The 18,989-nt window shown below is 32.9% G+C and overlaps 1 protein-coding gene and 1 long non-coding RNA gene across 6 annotated transcripts; one reads left to right on the top strand and one right to left on the bottom strand.

The window, feature by feature from the left end:
• The first annotated feature begins 380 nt into the window (after nt 1-380).
• LOC111365334 lies at nt 381-2,204 on the top strand. Its single transcript, XR_002697414.1, has 3 exons — nt 381-419; nt 535-597; nt 1,927-2,204. It is a non-coding gene; the product is annotated as an uncharacterized LOC111365334 (long non-coding RNA).
• Nucleotides 2,205-5,071: 2,867 nt separating this feature from the next.
• On the bottom strand, nt 5,072-12,078 carry LOC111365329 (putative late blight resistance protein homolog R1A-3). 5 transcript variants are annotated; one of them, XM_022985787.1, is made up of 4 exons: nt 11,810-12,078; nt 10,508-10,601; nt 6,571-8,719; nt 5,072-6,408 (listed from the first exon to the last, which is right to left on the bottom strand). In XM_022985787.1, the coding sequence occupies exons 3-4, from the start codon at nt 8,703-8,705 to the stop codon at nt 5,337-5,339; spliced, it is 3,207 nt and encodes a 1,068-aa protein (XP_022841555.1). In that variant the 5' UTR covers nt 8,706-8,719; nt 10,508-10,601; nt 11,810-12,078; the 3' UTR covers nt 5,072-5,336. The 5 variants fall into 5 exon arrangements, with proteins under 5 accessions (XP_022841555.1, XP_022841556.1, XP_022841558.1 ...); XM_022985788.1 differs by having other exon boundaries at nt 10,508-10,597; XM_022985790.1 differs by lacking the exon at nt 11,810-12,078 and having other exon boundaries at nt 5,072-5,229; nt 5,324-6,408; nt 10,508-10,831.
• Nucleotides 12,079-18,989: the final 6,911 nt, after the last annotated feature.

Here is an 18,989-nt window from a genome sequence, read left to right as displayed (position 1 = left end):
ATCAAAGAGATTTTACCTCAATCTTCTCTAGAGTTGGAATATCCCCTAAACTTTAATGAAGTGAATTATTTTATTGGGTTTATTTTACAAATTGAAAATATTTTGAGGGTCTAAGATGGAAAAATAATAATAATTATTATTTTGGGAAGCTATTTAAATATTATTAAAAGTTAAGGGATCAAATGTTATGATTAATTGAAGTAGTGGGACTTCCTTTGCAAATTGATTTAGTGGCCCATTTAAAACTCAATTGCCCATTTCTTTTACACACACATACAATACATATTAAAAAAAAAAAAAAAAAAACGGAGAGGGGGGGCGGGGGTGGCAGAGAGAGCTGGAAGAATTGAGAAAGAAAAGGAGAAAAGAGAGAGAAAAAGAAAAGAAAGAAAGGAAAGGAAGAAAAGGAAGAAGAGGAAGTAAGTGTTGATTTCTTCAAGTACTATTTCATTTCTTAAAGAGTTAGAAAGTATATGTTTATTGTATTATGATGTTAAATATTCTAGGGTTCTAAGTTGTTGATTTAAATTTTAGATTGAAGGAAAGAGCATGATTTGAAGCCAATCTTTGTGAGTAGTGATTGATATTTACATTAAGGTAAGTAACATGATTTTTGAACGAACCCTAGAACTATTTCTTTGGAATTTTTTATTAAGTATTGCTAATGGAATAATTGAGTTGATGAAATATTCAAGTGAAATCATGATTTTAGGAAGCTAGATTAAAGATAAGTTGGTTGTGTTCTTTGTGTCAGTTTTTACTAGATTGTAAAGTAAAATTATTTTATGTTTGGAATGAAGATTTTTCGATGAATTGGTTATTAGTAGAGGAACTAGAAAGTGAGATTAACTTCAATTGATTAAAGAAAATTTGGGGAAGATTCAAGAGAAAATGTGAAAGTTGAGGAATTAAGTGGTGACTTTGCATTAGATTAATTGTCATATTTTAATTTGAGTTATTATACTGGTATTTTGGGTAGTGATATGGAAGTTGGAGATACCAGTCAATTTAACCTGACTTTTATCCGTAGAGCAGTGAGTGGACATAAACTTATTTTCAAAAATTAGTATTTAATAAATTTATATTAAATCAGAAGATTTATTATTTCATGCAATTGATTTGATAGCATGATTTCCAGAATGAGATCGATTTATAAACAGTTTTTTTTTAAAGCTAAATATAGTTCAATTTCACTTAAATGATTTGATTAGCATGTTATATGAGTATTAAATATTTCAGTTATTTTAAAACCATCGAAAGTAACCAGGTGACTTTATCCTAGTCTGACTTGTGTAAATGTGTTTCCACAGTGTATGACTTTATATGGTTATTTTACCCGCTCTGCACTGGTGTGAATGTGTTTCCACAGTGTATGACCAGTTATAATGATTTTACCCCCTTTGCACTATTGCAAATGTGTTTCCATAGTGTATGACCAGATAGCTCTGAACGCGTATGACTAGAATTTCAGAATTACAGAATTAAATAGCTTTGACATGTCTATCGGTGCTAACTGATACATGAGTATAGTTATTTCGGGTACCTTTTTGGTGTGATTTTCTAGTATTATATAGCTTATCAGATTACAGACTACATAATTTAGTTTATTCAGTCTGAAGAATATAGCTTTTTAGCATTATACAGTTATTTAGATTTTAGGAACGAAATTTAGCTTATGTAGTTTACAGAATAAAGATTTGTTTGATTCCAGTATATTTTAGTTTTGATATTATTATCAGATTTCAAATTACAGTATTTATCTTATTCGGTTTAAAGAATAAAGATTTTTGTTTATAGTACTGTGAAAGGAAATTTGGAAGTTGACACCAGTTTTCAAAAAGTTGTTATAAAGGGAAAAGTATACTTTTACAAAATATCCACTCTCTGAATTATAAGCTCATATTTTGTCACCCTTTTTCTTAGCAGATAGTAGCTGCGTTGAGCCATATTGGAGCTTGTTGATCTGCGAGTTGAGCCACACAGTATCATTTCTTGTATGTCGCATCTTGTCTGTTAATACATCACATATTTTCGGGATTGATGCATCATTTATCAGAAAAATGTATTTATATCACGAGCTCACTGCATATTTTTTTATATATGTTTTACAAATGGAGTTGTCTGAATGTAAAGGAATATAATTTCTTTCAAATGCACTTATTTTGAATAGTTGGTATTTCAAAGGGTTGGTGTACCTTGTTTTATATTATATGCATAGATTTGAGAAAATTAATTTTTACTCGGGTGGTTTTGTCCATATTTCAAAGAAAATTCTGTCAAAATTCTTCAAAAAATATTTTTTTAGTCAAGCAAGTCAAAGTTGCGTTGGTGGTGGGTCCGGCATTTAGCTGGTATCTATCATCGGTGCACGATATGTGTCGAGTTCATTAAGGTGATTTGGGATGAGCCATGTCAGACACGATGCTTCTTGATGCTTTCTTTCACAATCTCTACATTTCCCAACAAATCAGGAAGAGATTTATTCATTGCAGCTATAGAAATACGTTCTTTGCTGAAAAAGAATGAATTTAAGAATCTTCCCATCCATTGACCACAACTTCAATATCGCTCAATACACTCTTGGTTGTCTCAAGCTCAGTGAGCTGAGATGGCGTATCCTCAAGAAAGATGATAAGAAATTTCAGCTCCTTTACAGCTAGAATGAATTCCATGACCGCTCCATGAACGAAGTATGGCTGAAGGTGCAGTATTTCTTTCAAAATTTCAAGAAGAAGGTCAATAAAGGCCGCAACAAGCTCATTGGGATTTGTAGTACTATTAAATTTTGGGACTTCGAAGAACACTTTAAGTTGTGTAATGAAGTCCCAGAACATGGTGGAAAATTTTCTGTCTTCTTCACTACGACGGCCGAAACTCCAACAAAGCTTTGCTGAATCTTCAAGACTCTTCAATAAAATAATTATTTCATCGTCTTCAGAACTCAATTTTATTATAAAGTGAGTGACAATTAGAACGAGTTGTCCCTGGCCATCAAACCTCTCGAGCCTTTCGCACTTGGATTGATATTCAAGAAGATGTTTCAGGATGGAGGTTGAAGGAGCCACTTGATGCTGTTCTTCTGTCGTGTGAATGGATATCATTAACTCTAATGTGAGATAGGTAGTGTTGGGTTGAAGTTTTAGCAAAATTATTGATGGATTGTTTGACAAAATTTATCAACTTTTTTATTACTCACAAGTTATCAACTTTTAAACAATACATTACATAAACTTTTTATCGACATTACATAAACTTTTTATCGAAATTTGCTAAAAATTTTTTATCAAAAAGGTTCCGAACAACCCAAAGGTTTGTCAAACAACCCTGTGCAGGATTTTGCAATGGAATTTAATTATAAAATAAGGCTACAATGCCGCCAAAGGTAATTTTATATTTGGTCAACTAAAGTTTAGGACAAATTTCAAGTAGGTTCTTGTAGATTATTATTATTATTATTATTATTATTATTCCCTCAAATCAGTCACTGGAGTTAACACTTGGTTTAAGTACTGTCACTCTATTATTGAGTTTAACGTGAAATCCGACATGTAATTCATTAGATGTATCATAAGGATTTTTCTAGTTGTACACCAAGTTTGACACCCTGGTGTACCGACCCCCTCTCAAGAGGGGGGGCCCACGCCGAATAAAAAAATCGTGCCCCCCCCCTCTTGTGAAGGGGTCGGTACATGTAGAAGAACTCGTATCATAAATCTATTTCTCCTGTTCAACTCGTTTGGAAATGAACATAATGGATAGCGTGATGATCCAGCCTTGTGCATTTCATTTACTATAGGAACACAACAATTTTGTGAACATTGTTCCCGTGTTATGCTAGATTGAGTAATTACTCATCAATTTATTTTTCTTTTAAGTTCAAGTCAAACTTTAATTTTAATAATAAGGCATTCATAAATACTACTCATTATTATTCACATTGTGAAATCAATACAGTTCATCCTGAAAAGTTCCTAATAAGCTAATCGAACATATGCATGAACAAAGAAAATTAATGAAGTGAATGTTTTTGTTTTTAAAACATAGGCCGTGTTGAGCTCTGATACCACATTCTTAAATTTGAACTCACTAAGAAAATAGAATTTTATTGATGAAATGGATTTTACACAATTTTGAACACATACTAAGAACGCTAACTTCTCTTATAAAATATGGATCACTCACAATAATTACTCTTTTTCACTTTTACTCTCTGCTTACACTACTCTTTCCCTAAATTCTCACTCTCTTAACTCACTCTAATTTTATATTGGTAGATTCTCTCTATCACTACCTTGTCTCTTTATCTATCACTCTCTTTTCCACACATATCAATGCATATATCCATATATCTAGGCAGAGAAGGCGGTGTTCTCCTCCTCTCCCTAATTCTATAATTGAGATTTTATCTAAATAAAAAATCATAAAATATTTTTTTCCCAAACAGTCCCTAAGGCAATTGATGCATCTAAAATACGTCATATGAGATAAAAACTTCATTGCCTTGTTGTGATGTTGTAACATTTTTAAGATGAAGACTTAGTCGATAAAAACTTAGTTTGACCTATTGAATGCGTTGTTTATCTAAATCTAAACAGATTTTAATTTTAAAAACTAATGCGTGGATTACTGGAATTGGACTCCGTGCAATATAATTCTAATGTTTTGGTGTGTATTGGGTATTCTATTTGAACTCTTATCATTCGTAGAACAGAATTCATCGTTTGCTTGTGTGTGAGAATATTTGTTAGCATGATTTAAAATGAAGGAAAAATATTTTGTCCAAATTTTGTATTTATGAAAAGGAAAAAAGCCACTCTTAATGCATTTTTTTGTAAAGAATTGTAATAGGAGGCAATATATGCTAATTAAATTGACGATTAATAATAAGAATACGATAAAAAAAAAAAAAAAGGATCAAGAAAATAATGGGACAATGACCACGTTGCAACAAAAAATTAAACGTGAGGATTTTAATTCCAAAAGAATAGAATGAGGATCCTTTTGATGGAGACTAACGTTGCAATTTTCCCTGTTAAGGCATTTCTGGACTGAAATAAACTCAAGCGCATAATAAACAAACAGATTCAGGTTCTCACACAGAACAAGTCTCCGATTTCATTTGAAGCCAAAAAAAGAGTACAATGTAATTCACCAATTATTTAACCTTCCACAAATTTGGTTATTTAATTTTACCCACAACAAATAAATTTCAACATCAACTCAACCGCACTGCAAGAAAAAAAGAGAAGTATTCAAAATCAACAAGTAAATTAAAAATGATCTGGTAGATGTAGCTGCAAAACCTGATGTTGTTCTTACCAACCTTACCATAAGAGCTAGAAGCGGGAGATAGTGACTACAAACTCAATCCCGTAGTCTAATACTTCTTCCCGAATTTGCAGAGCAGAGGCTTCAACGGACTCTGCACAGCCATGGACCTCAATCTTCTCTAGAGTTGGAATGACCCCCAAACTGAAAGGGATCTCCTTCAAAAGCTGGCAGCTTCGCAACACTAGTCTTTCGAGTATGAGGAAATCATCATCTGAGACATTCCAATGTTCGATCTGTACCGCATCCAGTTCCAAGTATTTGAGTCGTCTGAATTCACCTTCGTTTGTGTCCCACCCTTTTCCCCCAATTGTATTATCTCGTAACTTGAGAACCTCAAGGTAGGGTAACTCCCCAATTATCTTCATATGCATCCGAGATAAATCAAAGTTACGGAGAGTTAGCTTTTTAAGATTTGAGGGTAAATTGATCAATTCGGGACTAATGTCGTCTGACTCATAACTCGGTCGGAATGATATATTAAGGGATTCAAGCTGATAAAGGTTGTTTAAGGCAGGATAGCGATAGCAGTTCACAGTTGAATCCCAAAACGTTGTATACTTGCATTTCAGTATGCGAAGATGGGGAAAAGATCTCAAGATTTTCTCATCATTTTCATCATAAATGAAAATAGAAGAAAGATTTTGTAGGTTACTTATTTGGAAGCTCTCATCATGAGTTGCTTGGCGCCAAGATTCACTAAATTGTGCACCACCACTGAAATGCACACGTCTCAACTTCACCATATTTAAAAGGATAACTGGTATTTCAACTACTTCTTTGTTATCCACGAAAAGAAATTCTAGGTTCTTGAATATCTCTATTGATGATGGAACAGATGAAACAGCCAAGAACCTTAAGAAAGCCAACACTTCACTTCCTGACAAATTATACAAACTCAAATCTGTGCTTGACAAGTCCAATACCTTAAGATGTTTCAAGCTGGAAAAGATGAATGCAGATGGACCGGGTAAATGCCCCAACAAAGAGCGAATATGTAGGCCGAAAGGTCTCAAGAAAGAAGGAATTGAGTGAGAGTGAATGCTTAGGCGGAGGTGTTGCTCATGTATTGATAATCGACTGAAGAACCACAATGTACCACATCAGCAACAGCAGCAATGTTTGACATGATCACCACGTTCGTCAGGAGCATTAGCAGGGAAAATAAAACATTGACAAAAAGCTAGAGAAAAATTTGGGGGGAGGGGGGGGGGGTGAGAGAGAGAGAGATAAAGTGCTTACTCTGTGATCGCCTTCACGAAGTTATCTTTTTCAGCTAGTCTCGAGCACATGTCATGTATTGCACCAAGGATAGTGCAAGATTTGATTCCACCGTCAGATTTTCTTTTAGCAATTAGTAACAAGCTTCTATCAATTAGATCCATTAGGTATTCCTGTGCCACATCCTCTGAGCTCTTATCTTCTACTTTCCCTATAAATCCTTCAGCATGCCATAACATTATCAATTTCTTTACTGGGATTTCCCTTTCTTTCTCAAATATTCCAAAGTAAAGAAAACATGGTTTCAATCGCATTGGTAAATCATTATAACTCTCTTCTAGCACACTCATGTACTCATTTGTCTCTTTACAGATGTATGAAGTTATATTTTCAGCAACTTCCATCCATAAAGATCTTTTCTTCTCCAAATTCTTAAGTACCGAAGCTATCATAACAACTGTAATTGGTAATCCACCACAATTTCTTGCAATTTTCTTTACGACATCTACCAACTCTGGAGGGCAGCGTTCTTTGTTGAACACCTTCCCCAGCAATAAATTCCAACTTTCATCCTCCCGCAGGAGACGAAGAGAGAAGTTGCAGCGATAATTTGAAGAGGCAACATTCATGTTTCGACTGGTGATCAATATTTTGCTTCCAATGCGGTCATCAGGAAAGCATCTTTTTATATCATCCCATGCGTTTACATTCCATATAGCGTCCATGATGATGATGTATCTCTTCCCCTTTAAATATTGGAAGATCAGTTCGGTCAACATTTCATCTTCCATATTCAGAAATTGTTCTTTGTTATCGGTGTCTATTGACATCAAAATGTCAATTAAAATATTTCTCCTCTGGTAAGTTCGAGAGACAACACACCAGATCCTCCTGTGAAAATGATTAATAATCATTGGATTGTTATATAACCTATTTGCTAATGTTGTCTTGCCAAGTCCAGGCATGCCAGTAATGGAAATAATTTGTAGTCTTTTCTCTCTTCTGCAGAGTCGGTCCATTATTTCCATTTCCTCATCCTTTAAGCCAACTAGATATTCGTCTTTAATGTGATCTTGGAATGATATACGTTGCCTTGGATATGCATATTCTGCATCCTTTAGCATTCTAGCATCATTCTTCTTCAGTTCTTGGAGTTGCATCCCCATAGGTTTAATCTTCTCAGTGACTTGAAGAAGCCTGAGGGTGACATACGACAAAGGAGCAAAAGAGTTGATAATGTATTCAACTTCATATGCTACATTAATAAGTTGCATAGAAAATTCTTCACGTTCCTGATGCCTTTCGATCTCAAGTTCTTTTATGCCGTTCTTCAAATTCATCAAGTTCTGATGGATTGTTCTAATTTGAATCTTCACATCAACAATCCTGTCATCATTGCGATTCACTAGATCGCCAATATAATCTAGGATAGAATCAACAAAAGAGAGCGAAACCGTTGCAGTCGATGGAGTCATATGACTTGGCCATAAATTGGCAACCGTGACACAATGCTTGTTGATGCTTTCTTTCACACGCTCCACATTTCTCAACAAATCAGAAAGAGAGTTATTCATTGCAGCTATAGAAATAGGATCTTTGCTGAGAAAGAATGAATATAAGAAGCTTCCCACCTCATTGGCCACAACTTCAATATCTTTCAATACATTCTTGGTTGTCTCAAGCTCAGTGAGCTGAGATGGCGTATCCCCAAGAAAGGTGATAAGAAATTTTAGCTCCATCTTTAGAGCTAGAATGAATTCCATGACCGAGCCATGAATGAAGTATGGCTGAAGATGCAGTATTTCTTCTAAAATTTCAAGGAGAAGGTCATGAAAGGCTGCAATCTGCTCATTCATATTTGCAGTACTATTAAACTTTGGGACTTCGAAGAACACTTGAAGCTGTTTTATAAAATCCCAGAATATGGTGGAAAATTTTCTGTCTTCTTCACTATGACGGCTGAAACTCCAACAAAGCTTCGCTGAATCATCAAGACTCTTCAATAAAATAATTATTTCATCGTCTTCAGAACACAATTTTATTATAAAGTGAGCGACAATTAGAACGAGTTGTCCCTGGCCATCAAACATCTCGAGCCTTTCGCACTTGGATTGATATTCAAGAAGCTGCTTCAGGTTGGAGGTTGAAGGAGCCATTTAACGCCGTCCTTCTGTCATTTGAATGGATAAACATTAACTATAACTGTAGGGTTGAAGTTTTAGCAAAATTATTGATGGCTTGTTCGACAAAATTTATCAACTTTTAAGTTTTAACCATGGCATTCGTAATTTTTATGATCTTTTAAACTATACATTACACAAACTTTATATCAAAATTCGCTAAAAAAAATATTTATGAAAAAGGTTCCAAACAACCCAAAAGTTTGTCAAACAACCCTGAGCGGGATTTTGCAGTGGAATTTAATGTCCTAATCATTTTATCACAAAATTTCTTAATAAAACGGGACTATATGTTTTGACTGGATGAAAGTTTAATATAGCCCTTGTTTGATAACTATTTTTCTTAAAATACATTTTTTCTTTCCCTTCTTTTCAACTACACATTCTTTAAAAATATATATATATATATATATTACACGTAAAACTAAAACTTTTTCCTATTGCGTAACCACACATTCTTCATCAATTAACTATTTAAAAATGCAGTCTTACTAAAAAATGGGAAATTGACCGATCGGGCCCACAAAAGTAGAAAAGGCCAGGAAAATAAGAATTTTATTGAAAAAGGAATATAATCCTTGAAAAAGTTGATAGAGATGTACGATATTTTGAACAAATTAAGATCACGTTTGGCCCCCGTTAAATTTCATCAAATTAAATTTAAATTTTCTCTCTCCTATTTTCAACCACACAATTTTCAATAAAATAATATTATACGTAAATCGAGAACTTTTCATTCTTTTACAACCATCTTTTTTTTTTTAAAAAAAAATTAAAAAACTATTCCCCCATTATAATGAAAATTAATGGGGGCCAAATGGGGGCTAATTAATTAAAATAAGTTAATATGAATTTAAAATATATCAAATTTAATGAAATCAAGTTGTTTTTTCAAAACAAATTTACTTTCCCTAATATGTCATTTATTTTAACATTAACGATGGCTTCAGGTTGGAGGTTGAAGGAGCCATTTAACGCCCGTCCTTCTGTCATTTGAATGGATAAACATTAACTCTAATGTGAGATAGGTAGTGTAGGCTTGAAGTTTTGGCAAAATTATTGATGGCTTGTTTGGAAATTTTTTTTTCCTAAAACTTATCAACTTTATCATTGATCAGATTTTAATTTTAACTCTACATTTCATAAAATTCACAACTTTTATCAACTTTCAAATTATACATTACTTGTGCATTAATTGGTATTTAGAAGGTTGGTTCCAACTAGAAGTGGAATAGGTCTAATACTTCAAATAGGTACTTTGAATGTTATCATTTAGTAAACATTTGTTCCATATAAAACTGGAAGCCTCCAAAATCTCAACGTTGCACATAGTATCTAATAATAATTATCATAATGGAAAGCATGATGATCCAATCTTGCACATTTTCACTCTAGGAATACATCAATTTTGTAAACAGTATTCCTATGTTAGGTTAAGTTTATATGTTTCTTGTAAGTTTATTTCTGTTCGAGCAAGATCAAACTTTAATTTTAACGGACGTTCATATGTACTACTCAATTATTATACACATCGTGGACTTAATACCATTCATCCTAAAAAGTTCCTATTAAGCTTATCCGAACATATGGATGAACCAAAAATAATAATAATAATAATAATAATAATAATGAAACGTGAGTAGATTTGGTGGTTTTTAAAACACAGGTTAATCCTAATAAGCTTCCAATTTATTTTTGACAGTAAACAAAAAATTTCAAAAACTAAAACTATAATAAACCGAAGGTTTATTCGAAGGATGAAAGGTAAGTAGAGATACCTTTTTCCAAATTAAACTATCAATCTGTTTGAAATACTTTCACGGCAACTGAGTGGTGCAGCAGGTTTTGATTTTCCTTGGCAGAGGAGTCTAGCTTCGAAATGGTTGTGTAATTCATTCAACATGAGAGAGAAAGTAATATTTTTTATTGAACATTATTTAAAATGAACTAGAGAGATAAAATGGCCAATCTTTGTTTATCTGGATTTAGAGACGCTGTTACTCCAACAAGCACTTTGTATTCCAATTTTATATTAAGCCCCGTTTGGCCTCCTCCATATTGTGGAAATAAAAATGGGCGGAAGAGTGTTTTTTTTATTTGAAAAATTGGTATTTGAAAAAAAAAATATTTTCGATTTACGTGTAATATTATTTTTATGAAAAATTGAGTGATTGAAAAAAAGAAAAAAAAAAAAAAAATTTTTTTTTTTTTTTTGGTAATAATTTATGTCAAAAAAAAAAAAAAATTTTTTTTTTTTTTTTGGTAAAAAAAATTTTTCAAAAAAAAAAAAAATATTTTTTTTTTTTTTGAAATATATTTTTTCCCGAAAAAAAAAAAAAAAATGAAAAAACTCAAGTCTTGCTCATTTATGGCTATCTGCTATTATGCACCAAATAATGTTACTGAATAACTTCTGGCATACTATTGTATAAAGGGATTTAAGCCCCGTATGACCTTCATTAATTTTTATTTCATTACATTCCATTTTTTTTTTTTTTTTGGTAAAAAAAATTTTTCAAAAAAAAAAAAAATATTTTTTTTTTTTTTGAAATATATTTTTTCCCGAAAAAAAAAAAAAAAATGAAAAAACTCAAGTCTTGCTCATTTATGGCTATCTGCTATTATGCACCAAATAATGTTACTGAATAACTTCTGGCATACTATTGTATAAAGGGATTTAAGCCCCGTATGACCTTCATTAATTTTTATTTCATTACATTCCATTTTTCTTTTTTTTTTTTTTTTTTTTTTTTTTTCTGGATAATAATATATGTCAAAAAAAAAAAAATCATTTTCTTTACAGTAGGAAAAATGATAATTGAATCAAGCTTTTGAATCCAGTGTTATAAATAAAGAAGATTGAACTTATAGTTGGTTTTAAAACATAGGAGACTAAGATTTCACTTTCTACCAATCTGGAAAGTGAGAAAGTACCAATTTTGAGAAAATTGTTTCAAAATCTACATCACAGAGATGAAAAAATTTTATGACAAATTTTATTTGCACATATACTTAAGGTATATTCAGAGGCACGTTAAACGTTTAATGCAATAGATAGAAAGATAAGTAGGAATACTAACCTTTATCCAAATCAGACTAACAACAATCTGTGGTGCAGCAGAGGAGTCGGTTCTCTGATTTATTCAACATGTGTTTGTGAGAGAGAGAGAGAGAGAGAGATTTAGTGAACGTAAGATACTGAAATATCACGTTCTTCCCAGCTGGCAAGTCTAACAACAATAATAAATATTAAATATTCCTCACGAATTGTATCGACAGACGTTTCGTTGGAAAAATGATTCCATGAGATTTGACGATGGCTATATGTGCGAAGTGGTTTAGTACAAAAAAGTGTATATACATAATTGTTGCCTGCAATTTTAGTTTATGCTTCATGTTTTGAAAATATACATGACACACACATTTTGTCACATGCGATTCATAGCCCGGAGGTGCATTTTCCCTTACCGGCTTCGGGGAAGTACTATTTATTCAACTCTAGATTTGCACATCAACCTGAATATATTGTATCGTACAAAAGGCTCAGATATATTGTATCATTTTCAGCAGTTCTGGAACAAGGTGACAAGTTATGTAAGGAGATTTCGAAATGCTCGCAAGAGGTTCAATTACAAGCATTCATTGTGAAGAAATGAAATCGAACGCGCATTCGGTGTATGAAAATAAAGATCGAAAATACCATACTATAAGCCAAACTATTTGTTTCCAACACAAATTGCAGTTGTCATTGCAACAATGAGTGTACAAAACTTCCTTCAATGGACTGGGGTTGTAGACGGGGTTTTTTCACAAGGGTGGAGATTGATCCAAGCGTTGTTGAGGTGGAACTAACAAAACGACGATAAAGAGATCGGTGTCGAAATCAATGTTGGAAATGCTGCGTAGCGAGTGGGATCATCATCTCGATTATATGGCGTAGCAGCATTGAATGAAAAAAAAAATGTACTGGTTAAATTATCATGTTATTGTGCAATAACCTTTAAGTGGATGAGATGTAATTTGATGGTCCTTTCATGTAACTCGTAGCGTCGACAATGTCATGATCAATTACTAAGTTGGTTTTATGTTTTGATAAAGAAATCGCAACTCGAGTTTTGTACTACAAGAAAAATCTTACAATCCGAAAATGATTTTTCAAGTTGTAACAAAAACATTTGCTCCCGTCACACTGTTGTTCTTTTCATGTAGTAACTAGTGTATCAATAATTAAAAGAAAAAATAATGATGTGTACTTAGGTGTATGGATAGCACTCTGGATTTGCAAAATGATGAAAATGTATATTCATTACACTTGGAGACTAGAAGTAAACGGGTAGCTTGCAAATAATGGAGTGGGGCCCAATTGAGTTGGTGAAAATGGGTGTTCGACCGGTTGGTGTGGGAAAATTAAAGAGACAATAAAAAATAAAAAGAAAAAAGGTTGAACCTCAACCTTAATGGTCCTCACCGTCCCCGCGTCTAGAGTTTTGTGAGAGAAGTAAATCGTGGGATGTATTCAAACAGACTAGGGAACAAGAGTTGTCCGTACACTGCGTCTACAATGAGTCAAATTCCTTGTCTTAGAGATCGAATTCCCACACTATGGCTATCAGCAAGGTGTGAAATAACCACACTCCTGTCCTTTGCACCACTGAACTATGCCTCAGGAGGGGGGGCTAAAGAGACAATAATAAGTTGTGGAAGACATGGGAATAAAAGGAAAAACAGTTTACATGTAACTGTCCTTTGTCGTCGGAATCTTCAATCAATTGAAAGTGGAATGCTCTGTCCAACAGGCAAATAATCTTTAAAAATGGACAAAAATTATGGAACAAACAGGCGCTTAAGATTTTTTAATTGTAGTTTCTATTAAGTCTAATTTACCAATCTAAATAAAGCTAAAAATGGTTGAACCCCAATTTTGAAGGCTTTCACTGCCCCTCTCCTGGAGTATTGTGAGGAAAGTAAATCACGGGATATGTTCTAACAGGTCAGGAAACAAGAGCTTGACAGTACACTGGTGCCCACAAAGAGTCCAATTCCATATCTCAGAAATCGAACTCTCACACTGTAGCTATTAACAAGGCTGAGACTACTTCACTCATGTTCTTTGCACCACTGAATTATGTCTAAATAAAGTTGTATACAAGCATGATTTATTGCGGCAATTTTTGGATCTATATATGATATGAAGGGCTTGTTTGGCATGATTTTTAAAAATTCAAAATAAACTTTTAAGATTCAAAAACTTTGTTTCGACCCGTTCGACTAATATGGAAATGTCGTGCTGTGAGTGGGATCGTCTTCTCGTTTATATGGCACAACAACATTGGAAAAAAAAAATGTACTGGTTAGATTATCATGTCTACTGTGCAATCACCTTTAAGTGCATGAGAGGCAATTTGTTGTTCTTTTCATGTAACCCGTAGTGTCGATAAAGTCGTGATCAATTACAAAAAGGATTTTATGTTTTAGTAAAGAAATCGTTACTCTAGTTTTACACTGCCAAAAGAAAAATCTTACAATTCGAAAATTTGCTTTCGTCGCACTGTTGTTCTTTTCATGTAGATGTAGTAACAAGTGTATCAATCGTTTAAAAACATAATAATAATAATAACAACAACAACGTGTGCTTAGTTGTATGGATAGCACTCCGGATTGGCTAAATGGTGTGAAAATATATATACATTACCCGTGTAGTTGGGCAGTAGAAGTGAACGGGTAGCTTGCAAATAATGGAGTAGGGCCCAATTGAGTTGGTGGAAATGGGTGTTGGACCGGTTGGAGTGAGAAAATTAAAGAGACAATGTCACAATAATGAGCGCTTGGAGAGGCATGGGGTAAAAAGGGAAAAACATAAAGTAGATTCTTCAAAATTCAAATGTAAACGTCCTTTTATGTCAGAGCCTTTAATTAATGGAAAATGCTGAAGAATTCCAGGGGCAAAGGTGACAGAGCCTCTGCTGCCGATTTTGATGGCGGGTCCTCCAAGTGCTGAAGATCAACGGTTCAAGTGTTTTCACCTCTGCCCAGGATTGGAGCCCGGAATTTAAATCCGAACTCTGTAGCACGGTTGTTAATTAATTGAAATTGGACTGCTCTGTGCAATGAGCAAATGATCTTTTAAATGGACAAAAAATATGGAACAAACAGGGGCTTAAAGAGTTTTTTTTTATTGTAATTGCTTTTTAAGCCTAGTTTACTATGTCAAAATAAGGTCCTGTTTGAACCATACTCTTTTTAAAAAATATATTTTTTTAAATAGTAATTTAACATCATTTTAACCACACATTCATCAATAAAATAATATTAAACGTAAATTCAAAATTTTTCCTCATTTTTTAACGACACATTTTCCATCAATCTACTATTTCAAAATACGTTCTTTCAAAATAACGTGGCTCAAACACACACTAATGCTATATACAAGCATGATTTATCGCAACGATATATATATATATATATATATATATATGTGTGTGTGTGTGTATATATATATGTATATGTGTATGTATATATATATATATATGACATGATGAGGCAGTTTGGTACGGTTTTTAAAAAGTCAAAATGAACTTTTAAGATTCAAAAGATACTTTTGGACCTGTTTGACTAATATGAAAATGTCCCATAGTTAATGGGATCATCTTCCTGATTAGTTGGCGCAAAAGCATTGAAATACATGTACGGGTTAAATAATCAAAGTGTTTTTGATAGTTAGAAAAGTTTTTAGAAGAAGTTGGTCCAATGTGACCTTCTCTAAAAATACTTCTGAAATAAAAAGTGTTTTCAAAAATTAATTTTCATACAAAAATTAAGACAGTTTCTCTCAATAGCTTTTCGACATTATTATGTAAAAATAGAAGCAAAAGTGATGCCAAATGAATCTGAAGTTTGTTTATTAATTTTACGTCTCTTGCAAAATTGGAAAACGTGAAATTAGAGTAGTTAATGTTTTTAAAAAGCAATTTGATTGATGAGTGGAAATATAATACACACGAATTATTAATCGATGCTCTTCCCAACCACTTCAATTATGCAACATTTTACCTTTCAACACATCACTTTTTCTCTCATGTTCATTAAAACCAGTAAATCACAGACCCTACTTTTTCGCATCGGAGCCAAATAAATCGTGCTGCTACGCTTAGTTGAAAAATATTGTTATTGGGAAAGCATTTCAGAATAGATTTTGTTGTTTTGATTCCGAAACAGTAATTCTACTCATCTTTGTATAAATTTTTTTTTTTTTTTCATGAACTCTTATTTGTAAGAATAAATCTTCACTTGATTGTATTATGGAAGTAAAATTTGTCATCTGAAATATTAGGATATATGCGTTTTAATTTGAGATTTTCTATCTCGATATGTAGTATGCCTGTGAAACTTCTAAGTTAAAGATAGATACATAAGTTATAAGAAAGAGTGCACAAAATTTCCACGATCAATCTGGTCAATTTACAATTTCTATAATGTATCAAAATTGTTTTAAATTATAATAAATAAAATGAATAGTTGATAAATAAATGGAAAGCCAGGGGCTTTGGATAGCCTCATAAGTTAGCTACTGAATGAACTTGGAATCGTATCAATCAATGTCGGTAGAATTTTATATGTCGTATAAAGTAAACTGCACTGAGTAGTGTCGCCGTTCTTCAGCTTCTGCCCTTGGTTTCAAAAATTCATAACTCACACGTTCCTTGAAATTTTTGGATGATACCAATTGGGTTTGATAGTTTCAGGGGTTAGCTACTGAGTATAGTTGAAATCATGTGGATTCGATGCGTGTAGAATTTTATATAACACTTAAGGTAAGTTGCACTGGGTTACTTTCCAGCCCGAGTCGCTGCGGGGTTTTGAAAAATATTTTAGTACCCTATATGCTATTGACGGGAGCCAATTTTTGGATATGTAATATTATAAGAAGTTTTATACTTTAAATAAAAATTTCATGAAATTTCGAGATTGATAGCTATTTAAACGAATTTATTTTGACAATTACCATTTGAGATAAAAACTAAAATAGCAATATTAATTTTAAAGTTTTGTCAAAAATTTCACGTCAATAGTCGTTACATACATGAAACTCATTCCAAAAACATTTTTGAAATTTTTATCTTTTAGTATTGAATTATTTTAAACAAAAAAAATTTATTGAATTAAATTCTAAAATTTAATCTTTATACTTTCCACTAAAAATATAGTTAATTAATTTATGGCTAAAGTACAGTTGATCTTGTGACATTTCAATCCAGGTGGGTTGTGACGTTACATGATTCCATGAGATTTGACAATGACTATATGTGCAAAGTGGTTTTGTACGAAGAAGTGTATGTACATAATGTTCTAAAAGAATGTCGTTGTTGCCTGCGATTCTAGTTTATGCTTCACGTTCGTACTTGCGGATACACTGGAAATATACATGATGAACACATTTTGTCACGTGCGATTCATAGCTCGGAGGTGCATTTTCCCTTACCTGCTCCAGGGCTGTACTATCTGGTTGACTCTGGATTTGCACATCAACCTGAAATATATTGTACCGTACAAAAGGCTCGAATATATTGTATCATTTTCAGCAATTTTGGAACGAAGTGACAAGTCATGTAAGGAGATTTCGAAATGTTTGCGAGAGGTTCAATTACAGGCACTCATCGTGAAGAAATGCAATTGAACACGCATTCAATGTATGAAAATAAAGATCGAAAATACCATACCGAAAGCCAAACTATTCATTTTCAACACAAATTGCAGTTGTCATTACAACAACGAGTGTACACAACTTCCTTCGACAGGCAGGGGTTATAGACAAGGCTTTTCACAATAGTGGAGACTGATCCAAGCGTTGTTGAGGTGAACTAACAAACGATTATGATGAGATCGATGCCAAAATCAATGCTGGAAATGCTGTGTAGCGAGTGGGATCATCTTTGCGATTATATGGCGTAATGACATTGAATTAAAAAAATGAACTAGTTAAATAATCATGTCTACTGTGCAATCACCTTTACGTGCATGAGACGCAATTTGATGTTCTTTTCATGTAACTAGTAGCGTCGATAATGTCATGATCAATTACAAAGTGTGTCTTATGTTTTGATAAAGAAATCGCTATTTGAGTTTTGTACTGCCAAGAAGAATCTTACAATCCAAAAATGATTATTCAAGTTGTAACAAAAACGATTGCTCCCGTAGCTTGTTGTTCTTTTCATGTAGTAACTAGTGTATCAATAATTAAAAGTAAAAAGTAATGTGTGCTTTGGTGTATGGATGGCACTCTACATTTGCAAAATGGTGAAAATGTATATTCATTACACTTTGGGAGTAGAAGTAAACGGGTAGCTTGCAAATAATGGAGTGGGGCCCAATTGAGTTGGTGGAAATGGATGTTGGACTGGTTGGTGTGGGAAAATTAAAGAGAATAATGAGTGGTTGGAGACATGGGGTAAAAAGGAAAAACATAAAGTAGATTTTTCAAAATTCACATGTAAATGTCCTTTGTTGTCGGAATCTTCAATCAATTGAAATTGGACTGCTCTATCCAACAGGCAAATAATCTCTAAAAATGGACAAAAATATGGAACAAACGGGCGTTTTAAGATTTTTTAATTGTAGTTGTTTTTAATTCTAATTTATCTGTCTAAATAAAGCTGTATACAATCATGATTTATCGTGGTAATTTTTGGATCTATCTATGATATGAAGGGCCCTTTCGCACTGCTTTTGAAATGTCAAAATGAACTTTTAAGATCCAAAAGCTATTTTTTCGACCCTTTTGACTAATACGGAAATGCCATGCAATGAGTGGGATTGTCTTCTCGATTATAAGGCGCAACAACATTGAAAAAAAAAATGTACTGATTAAATTATCATGTCTATTGTGCAATAGCCTCTACGTGGATGAGAGGCAATTTGATATTCTTTTCATGTAATCGGTAGCATTGATAATGTCATGATCAATTACAAAATGGATTTTATGTTTTAGTAAATAAATCGTTACTCTAGTTTTGCACTACCAAGGAAAATCTTACAATCCGAAAATGATTGATCAAGTTGTAACAAAAACGTTTGGTCCCATCGCACTGTTGTTCTTTTCATGTAGTAACTAGTGTGTCAATAATTTAAAAAATAATAATAATAAAAAATAAAAAAATAAATAATAATAATAATAATAATAATAATAATAATAATGTGCTCCTAGGCGTATGGATAGCACTCTGAGAAAAAAAAAAAAAAAAAAAAAATTAAACCCAACCAAAA

The sequence above is a fragment of the Olea europaea genome, chromosome 17 (genome assembly GCF_002742605.1).
Source record: "Olea europaea var. sylvestris chromosome 17, O_europaea_v1, whole genome shotgun sequence".
Classification (NCBI taxonomy): domain Eukaryota; kingdom Viridiplantae; phylum Streptophyta; class Magnoliopsida; order Lamiales; family Oleaceae; genus Olea; species Olea europaea.
Note: the sequence above shows the minus strand (reverse complement) of the source record. Positions and strands in the feature narration are given on the sequence as shown.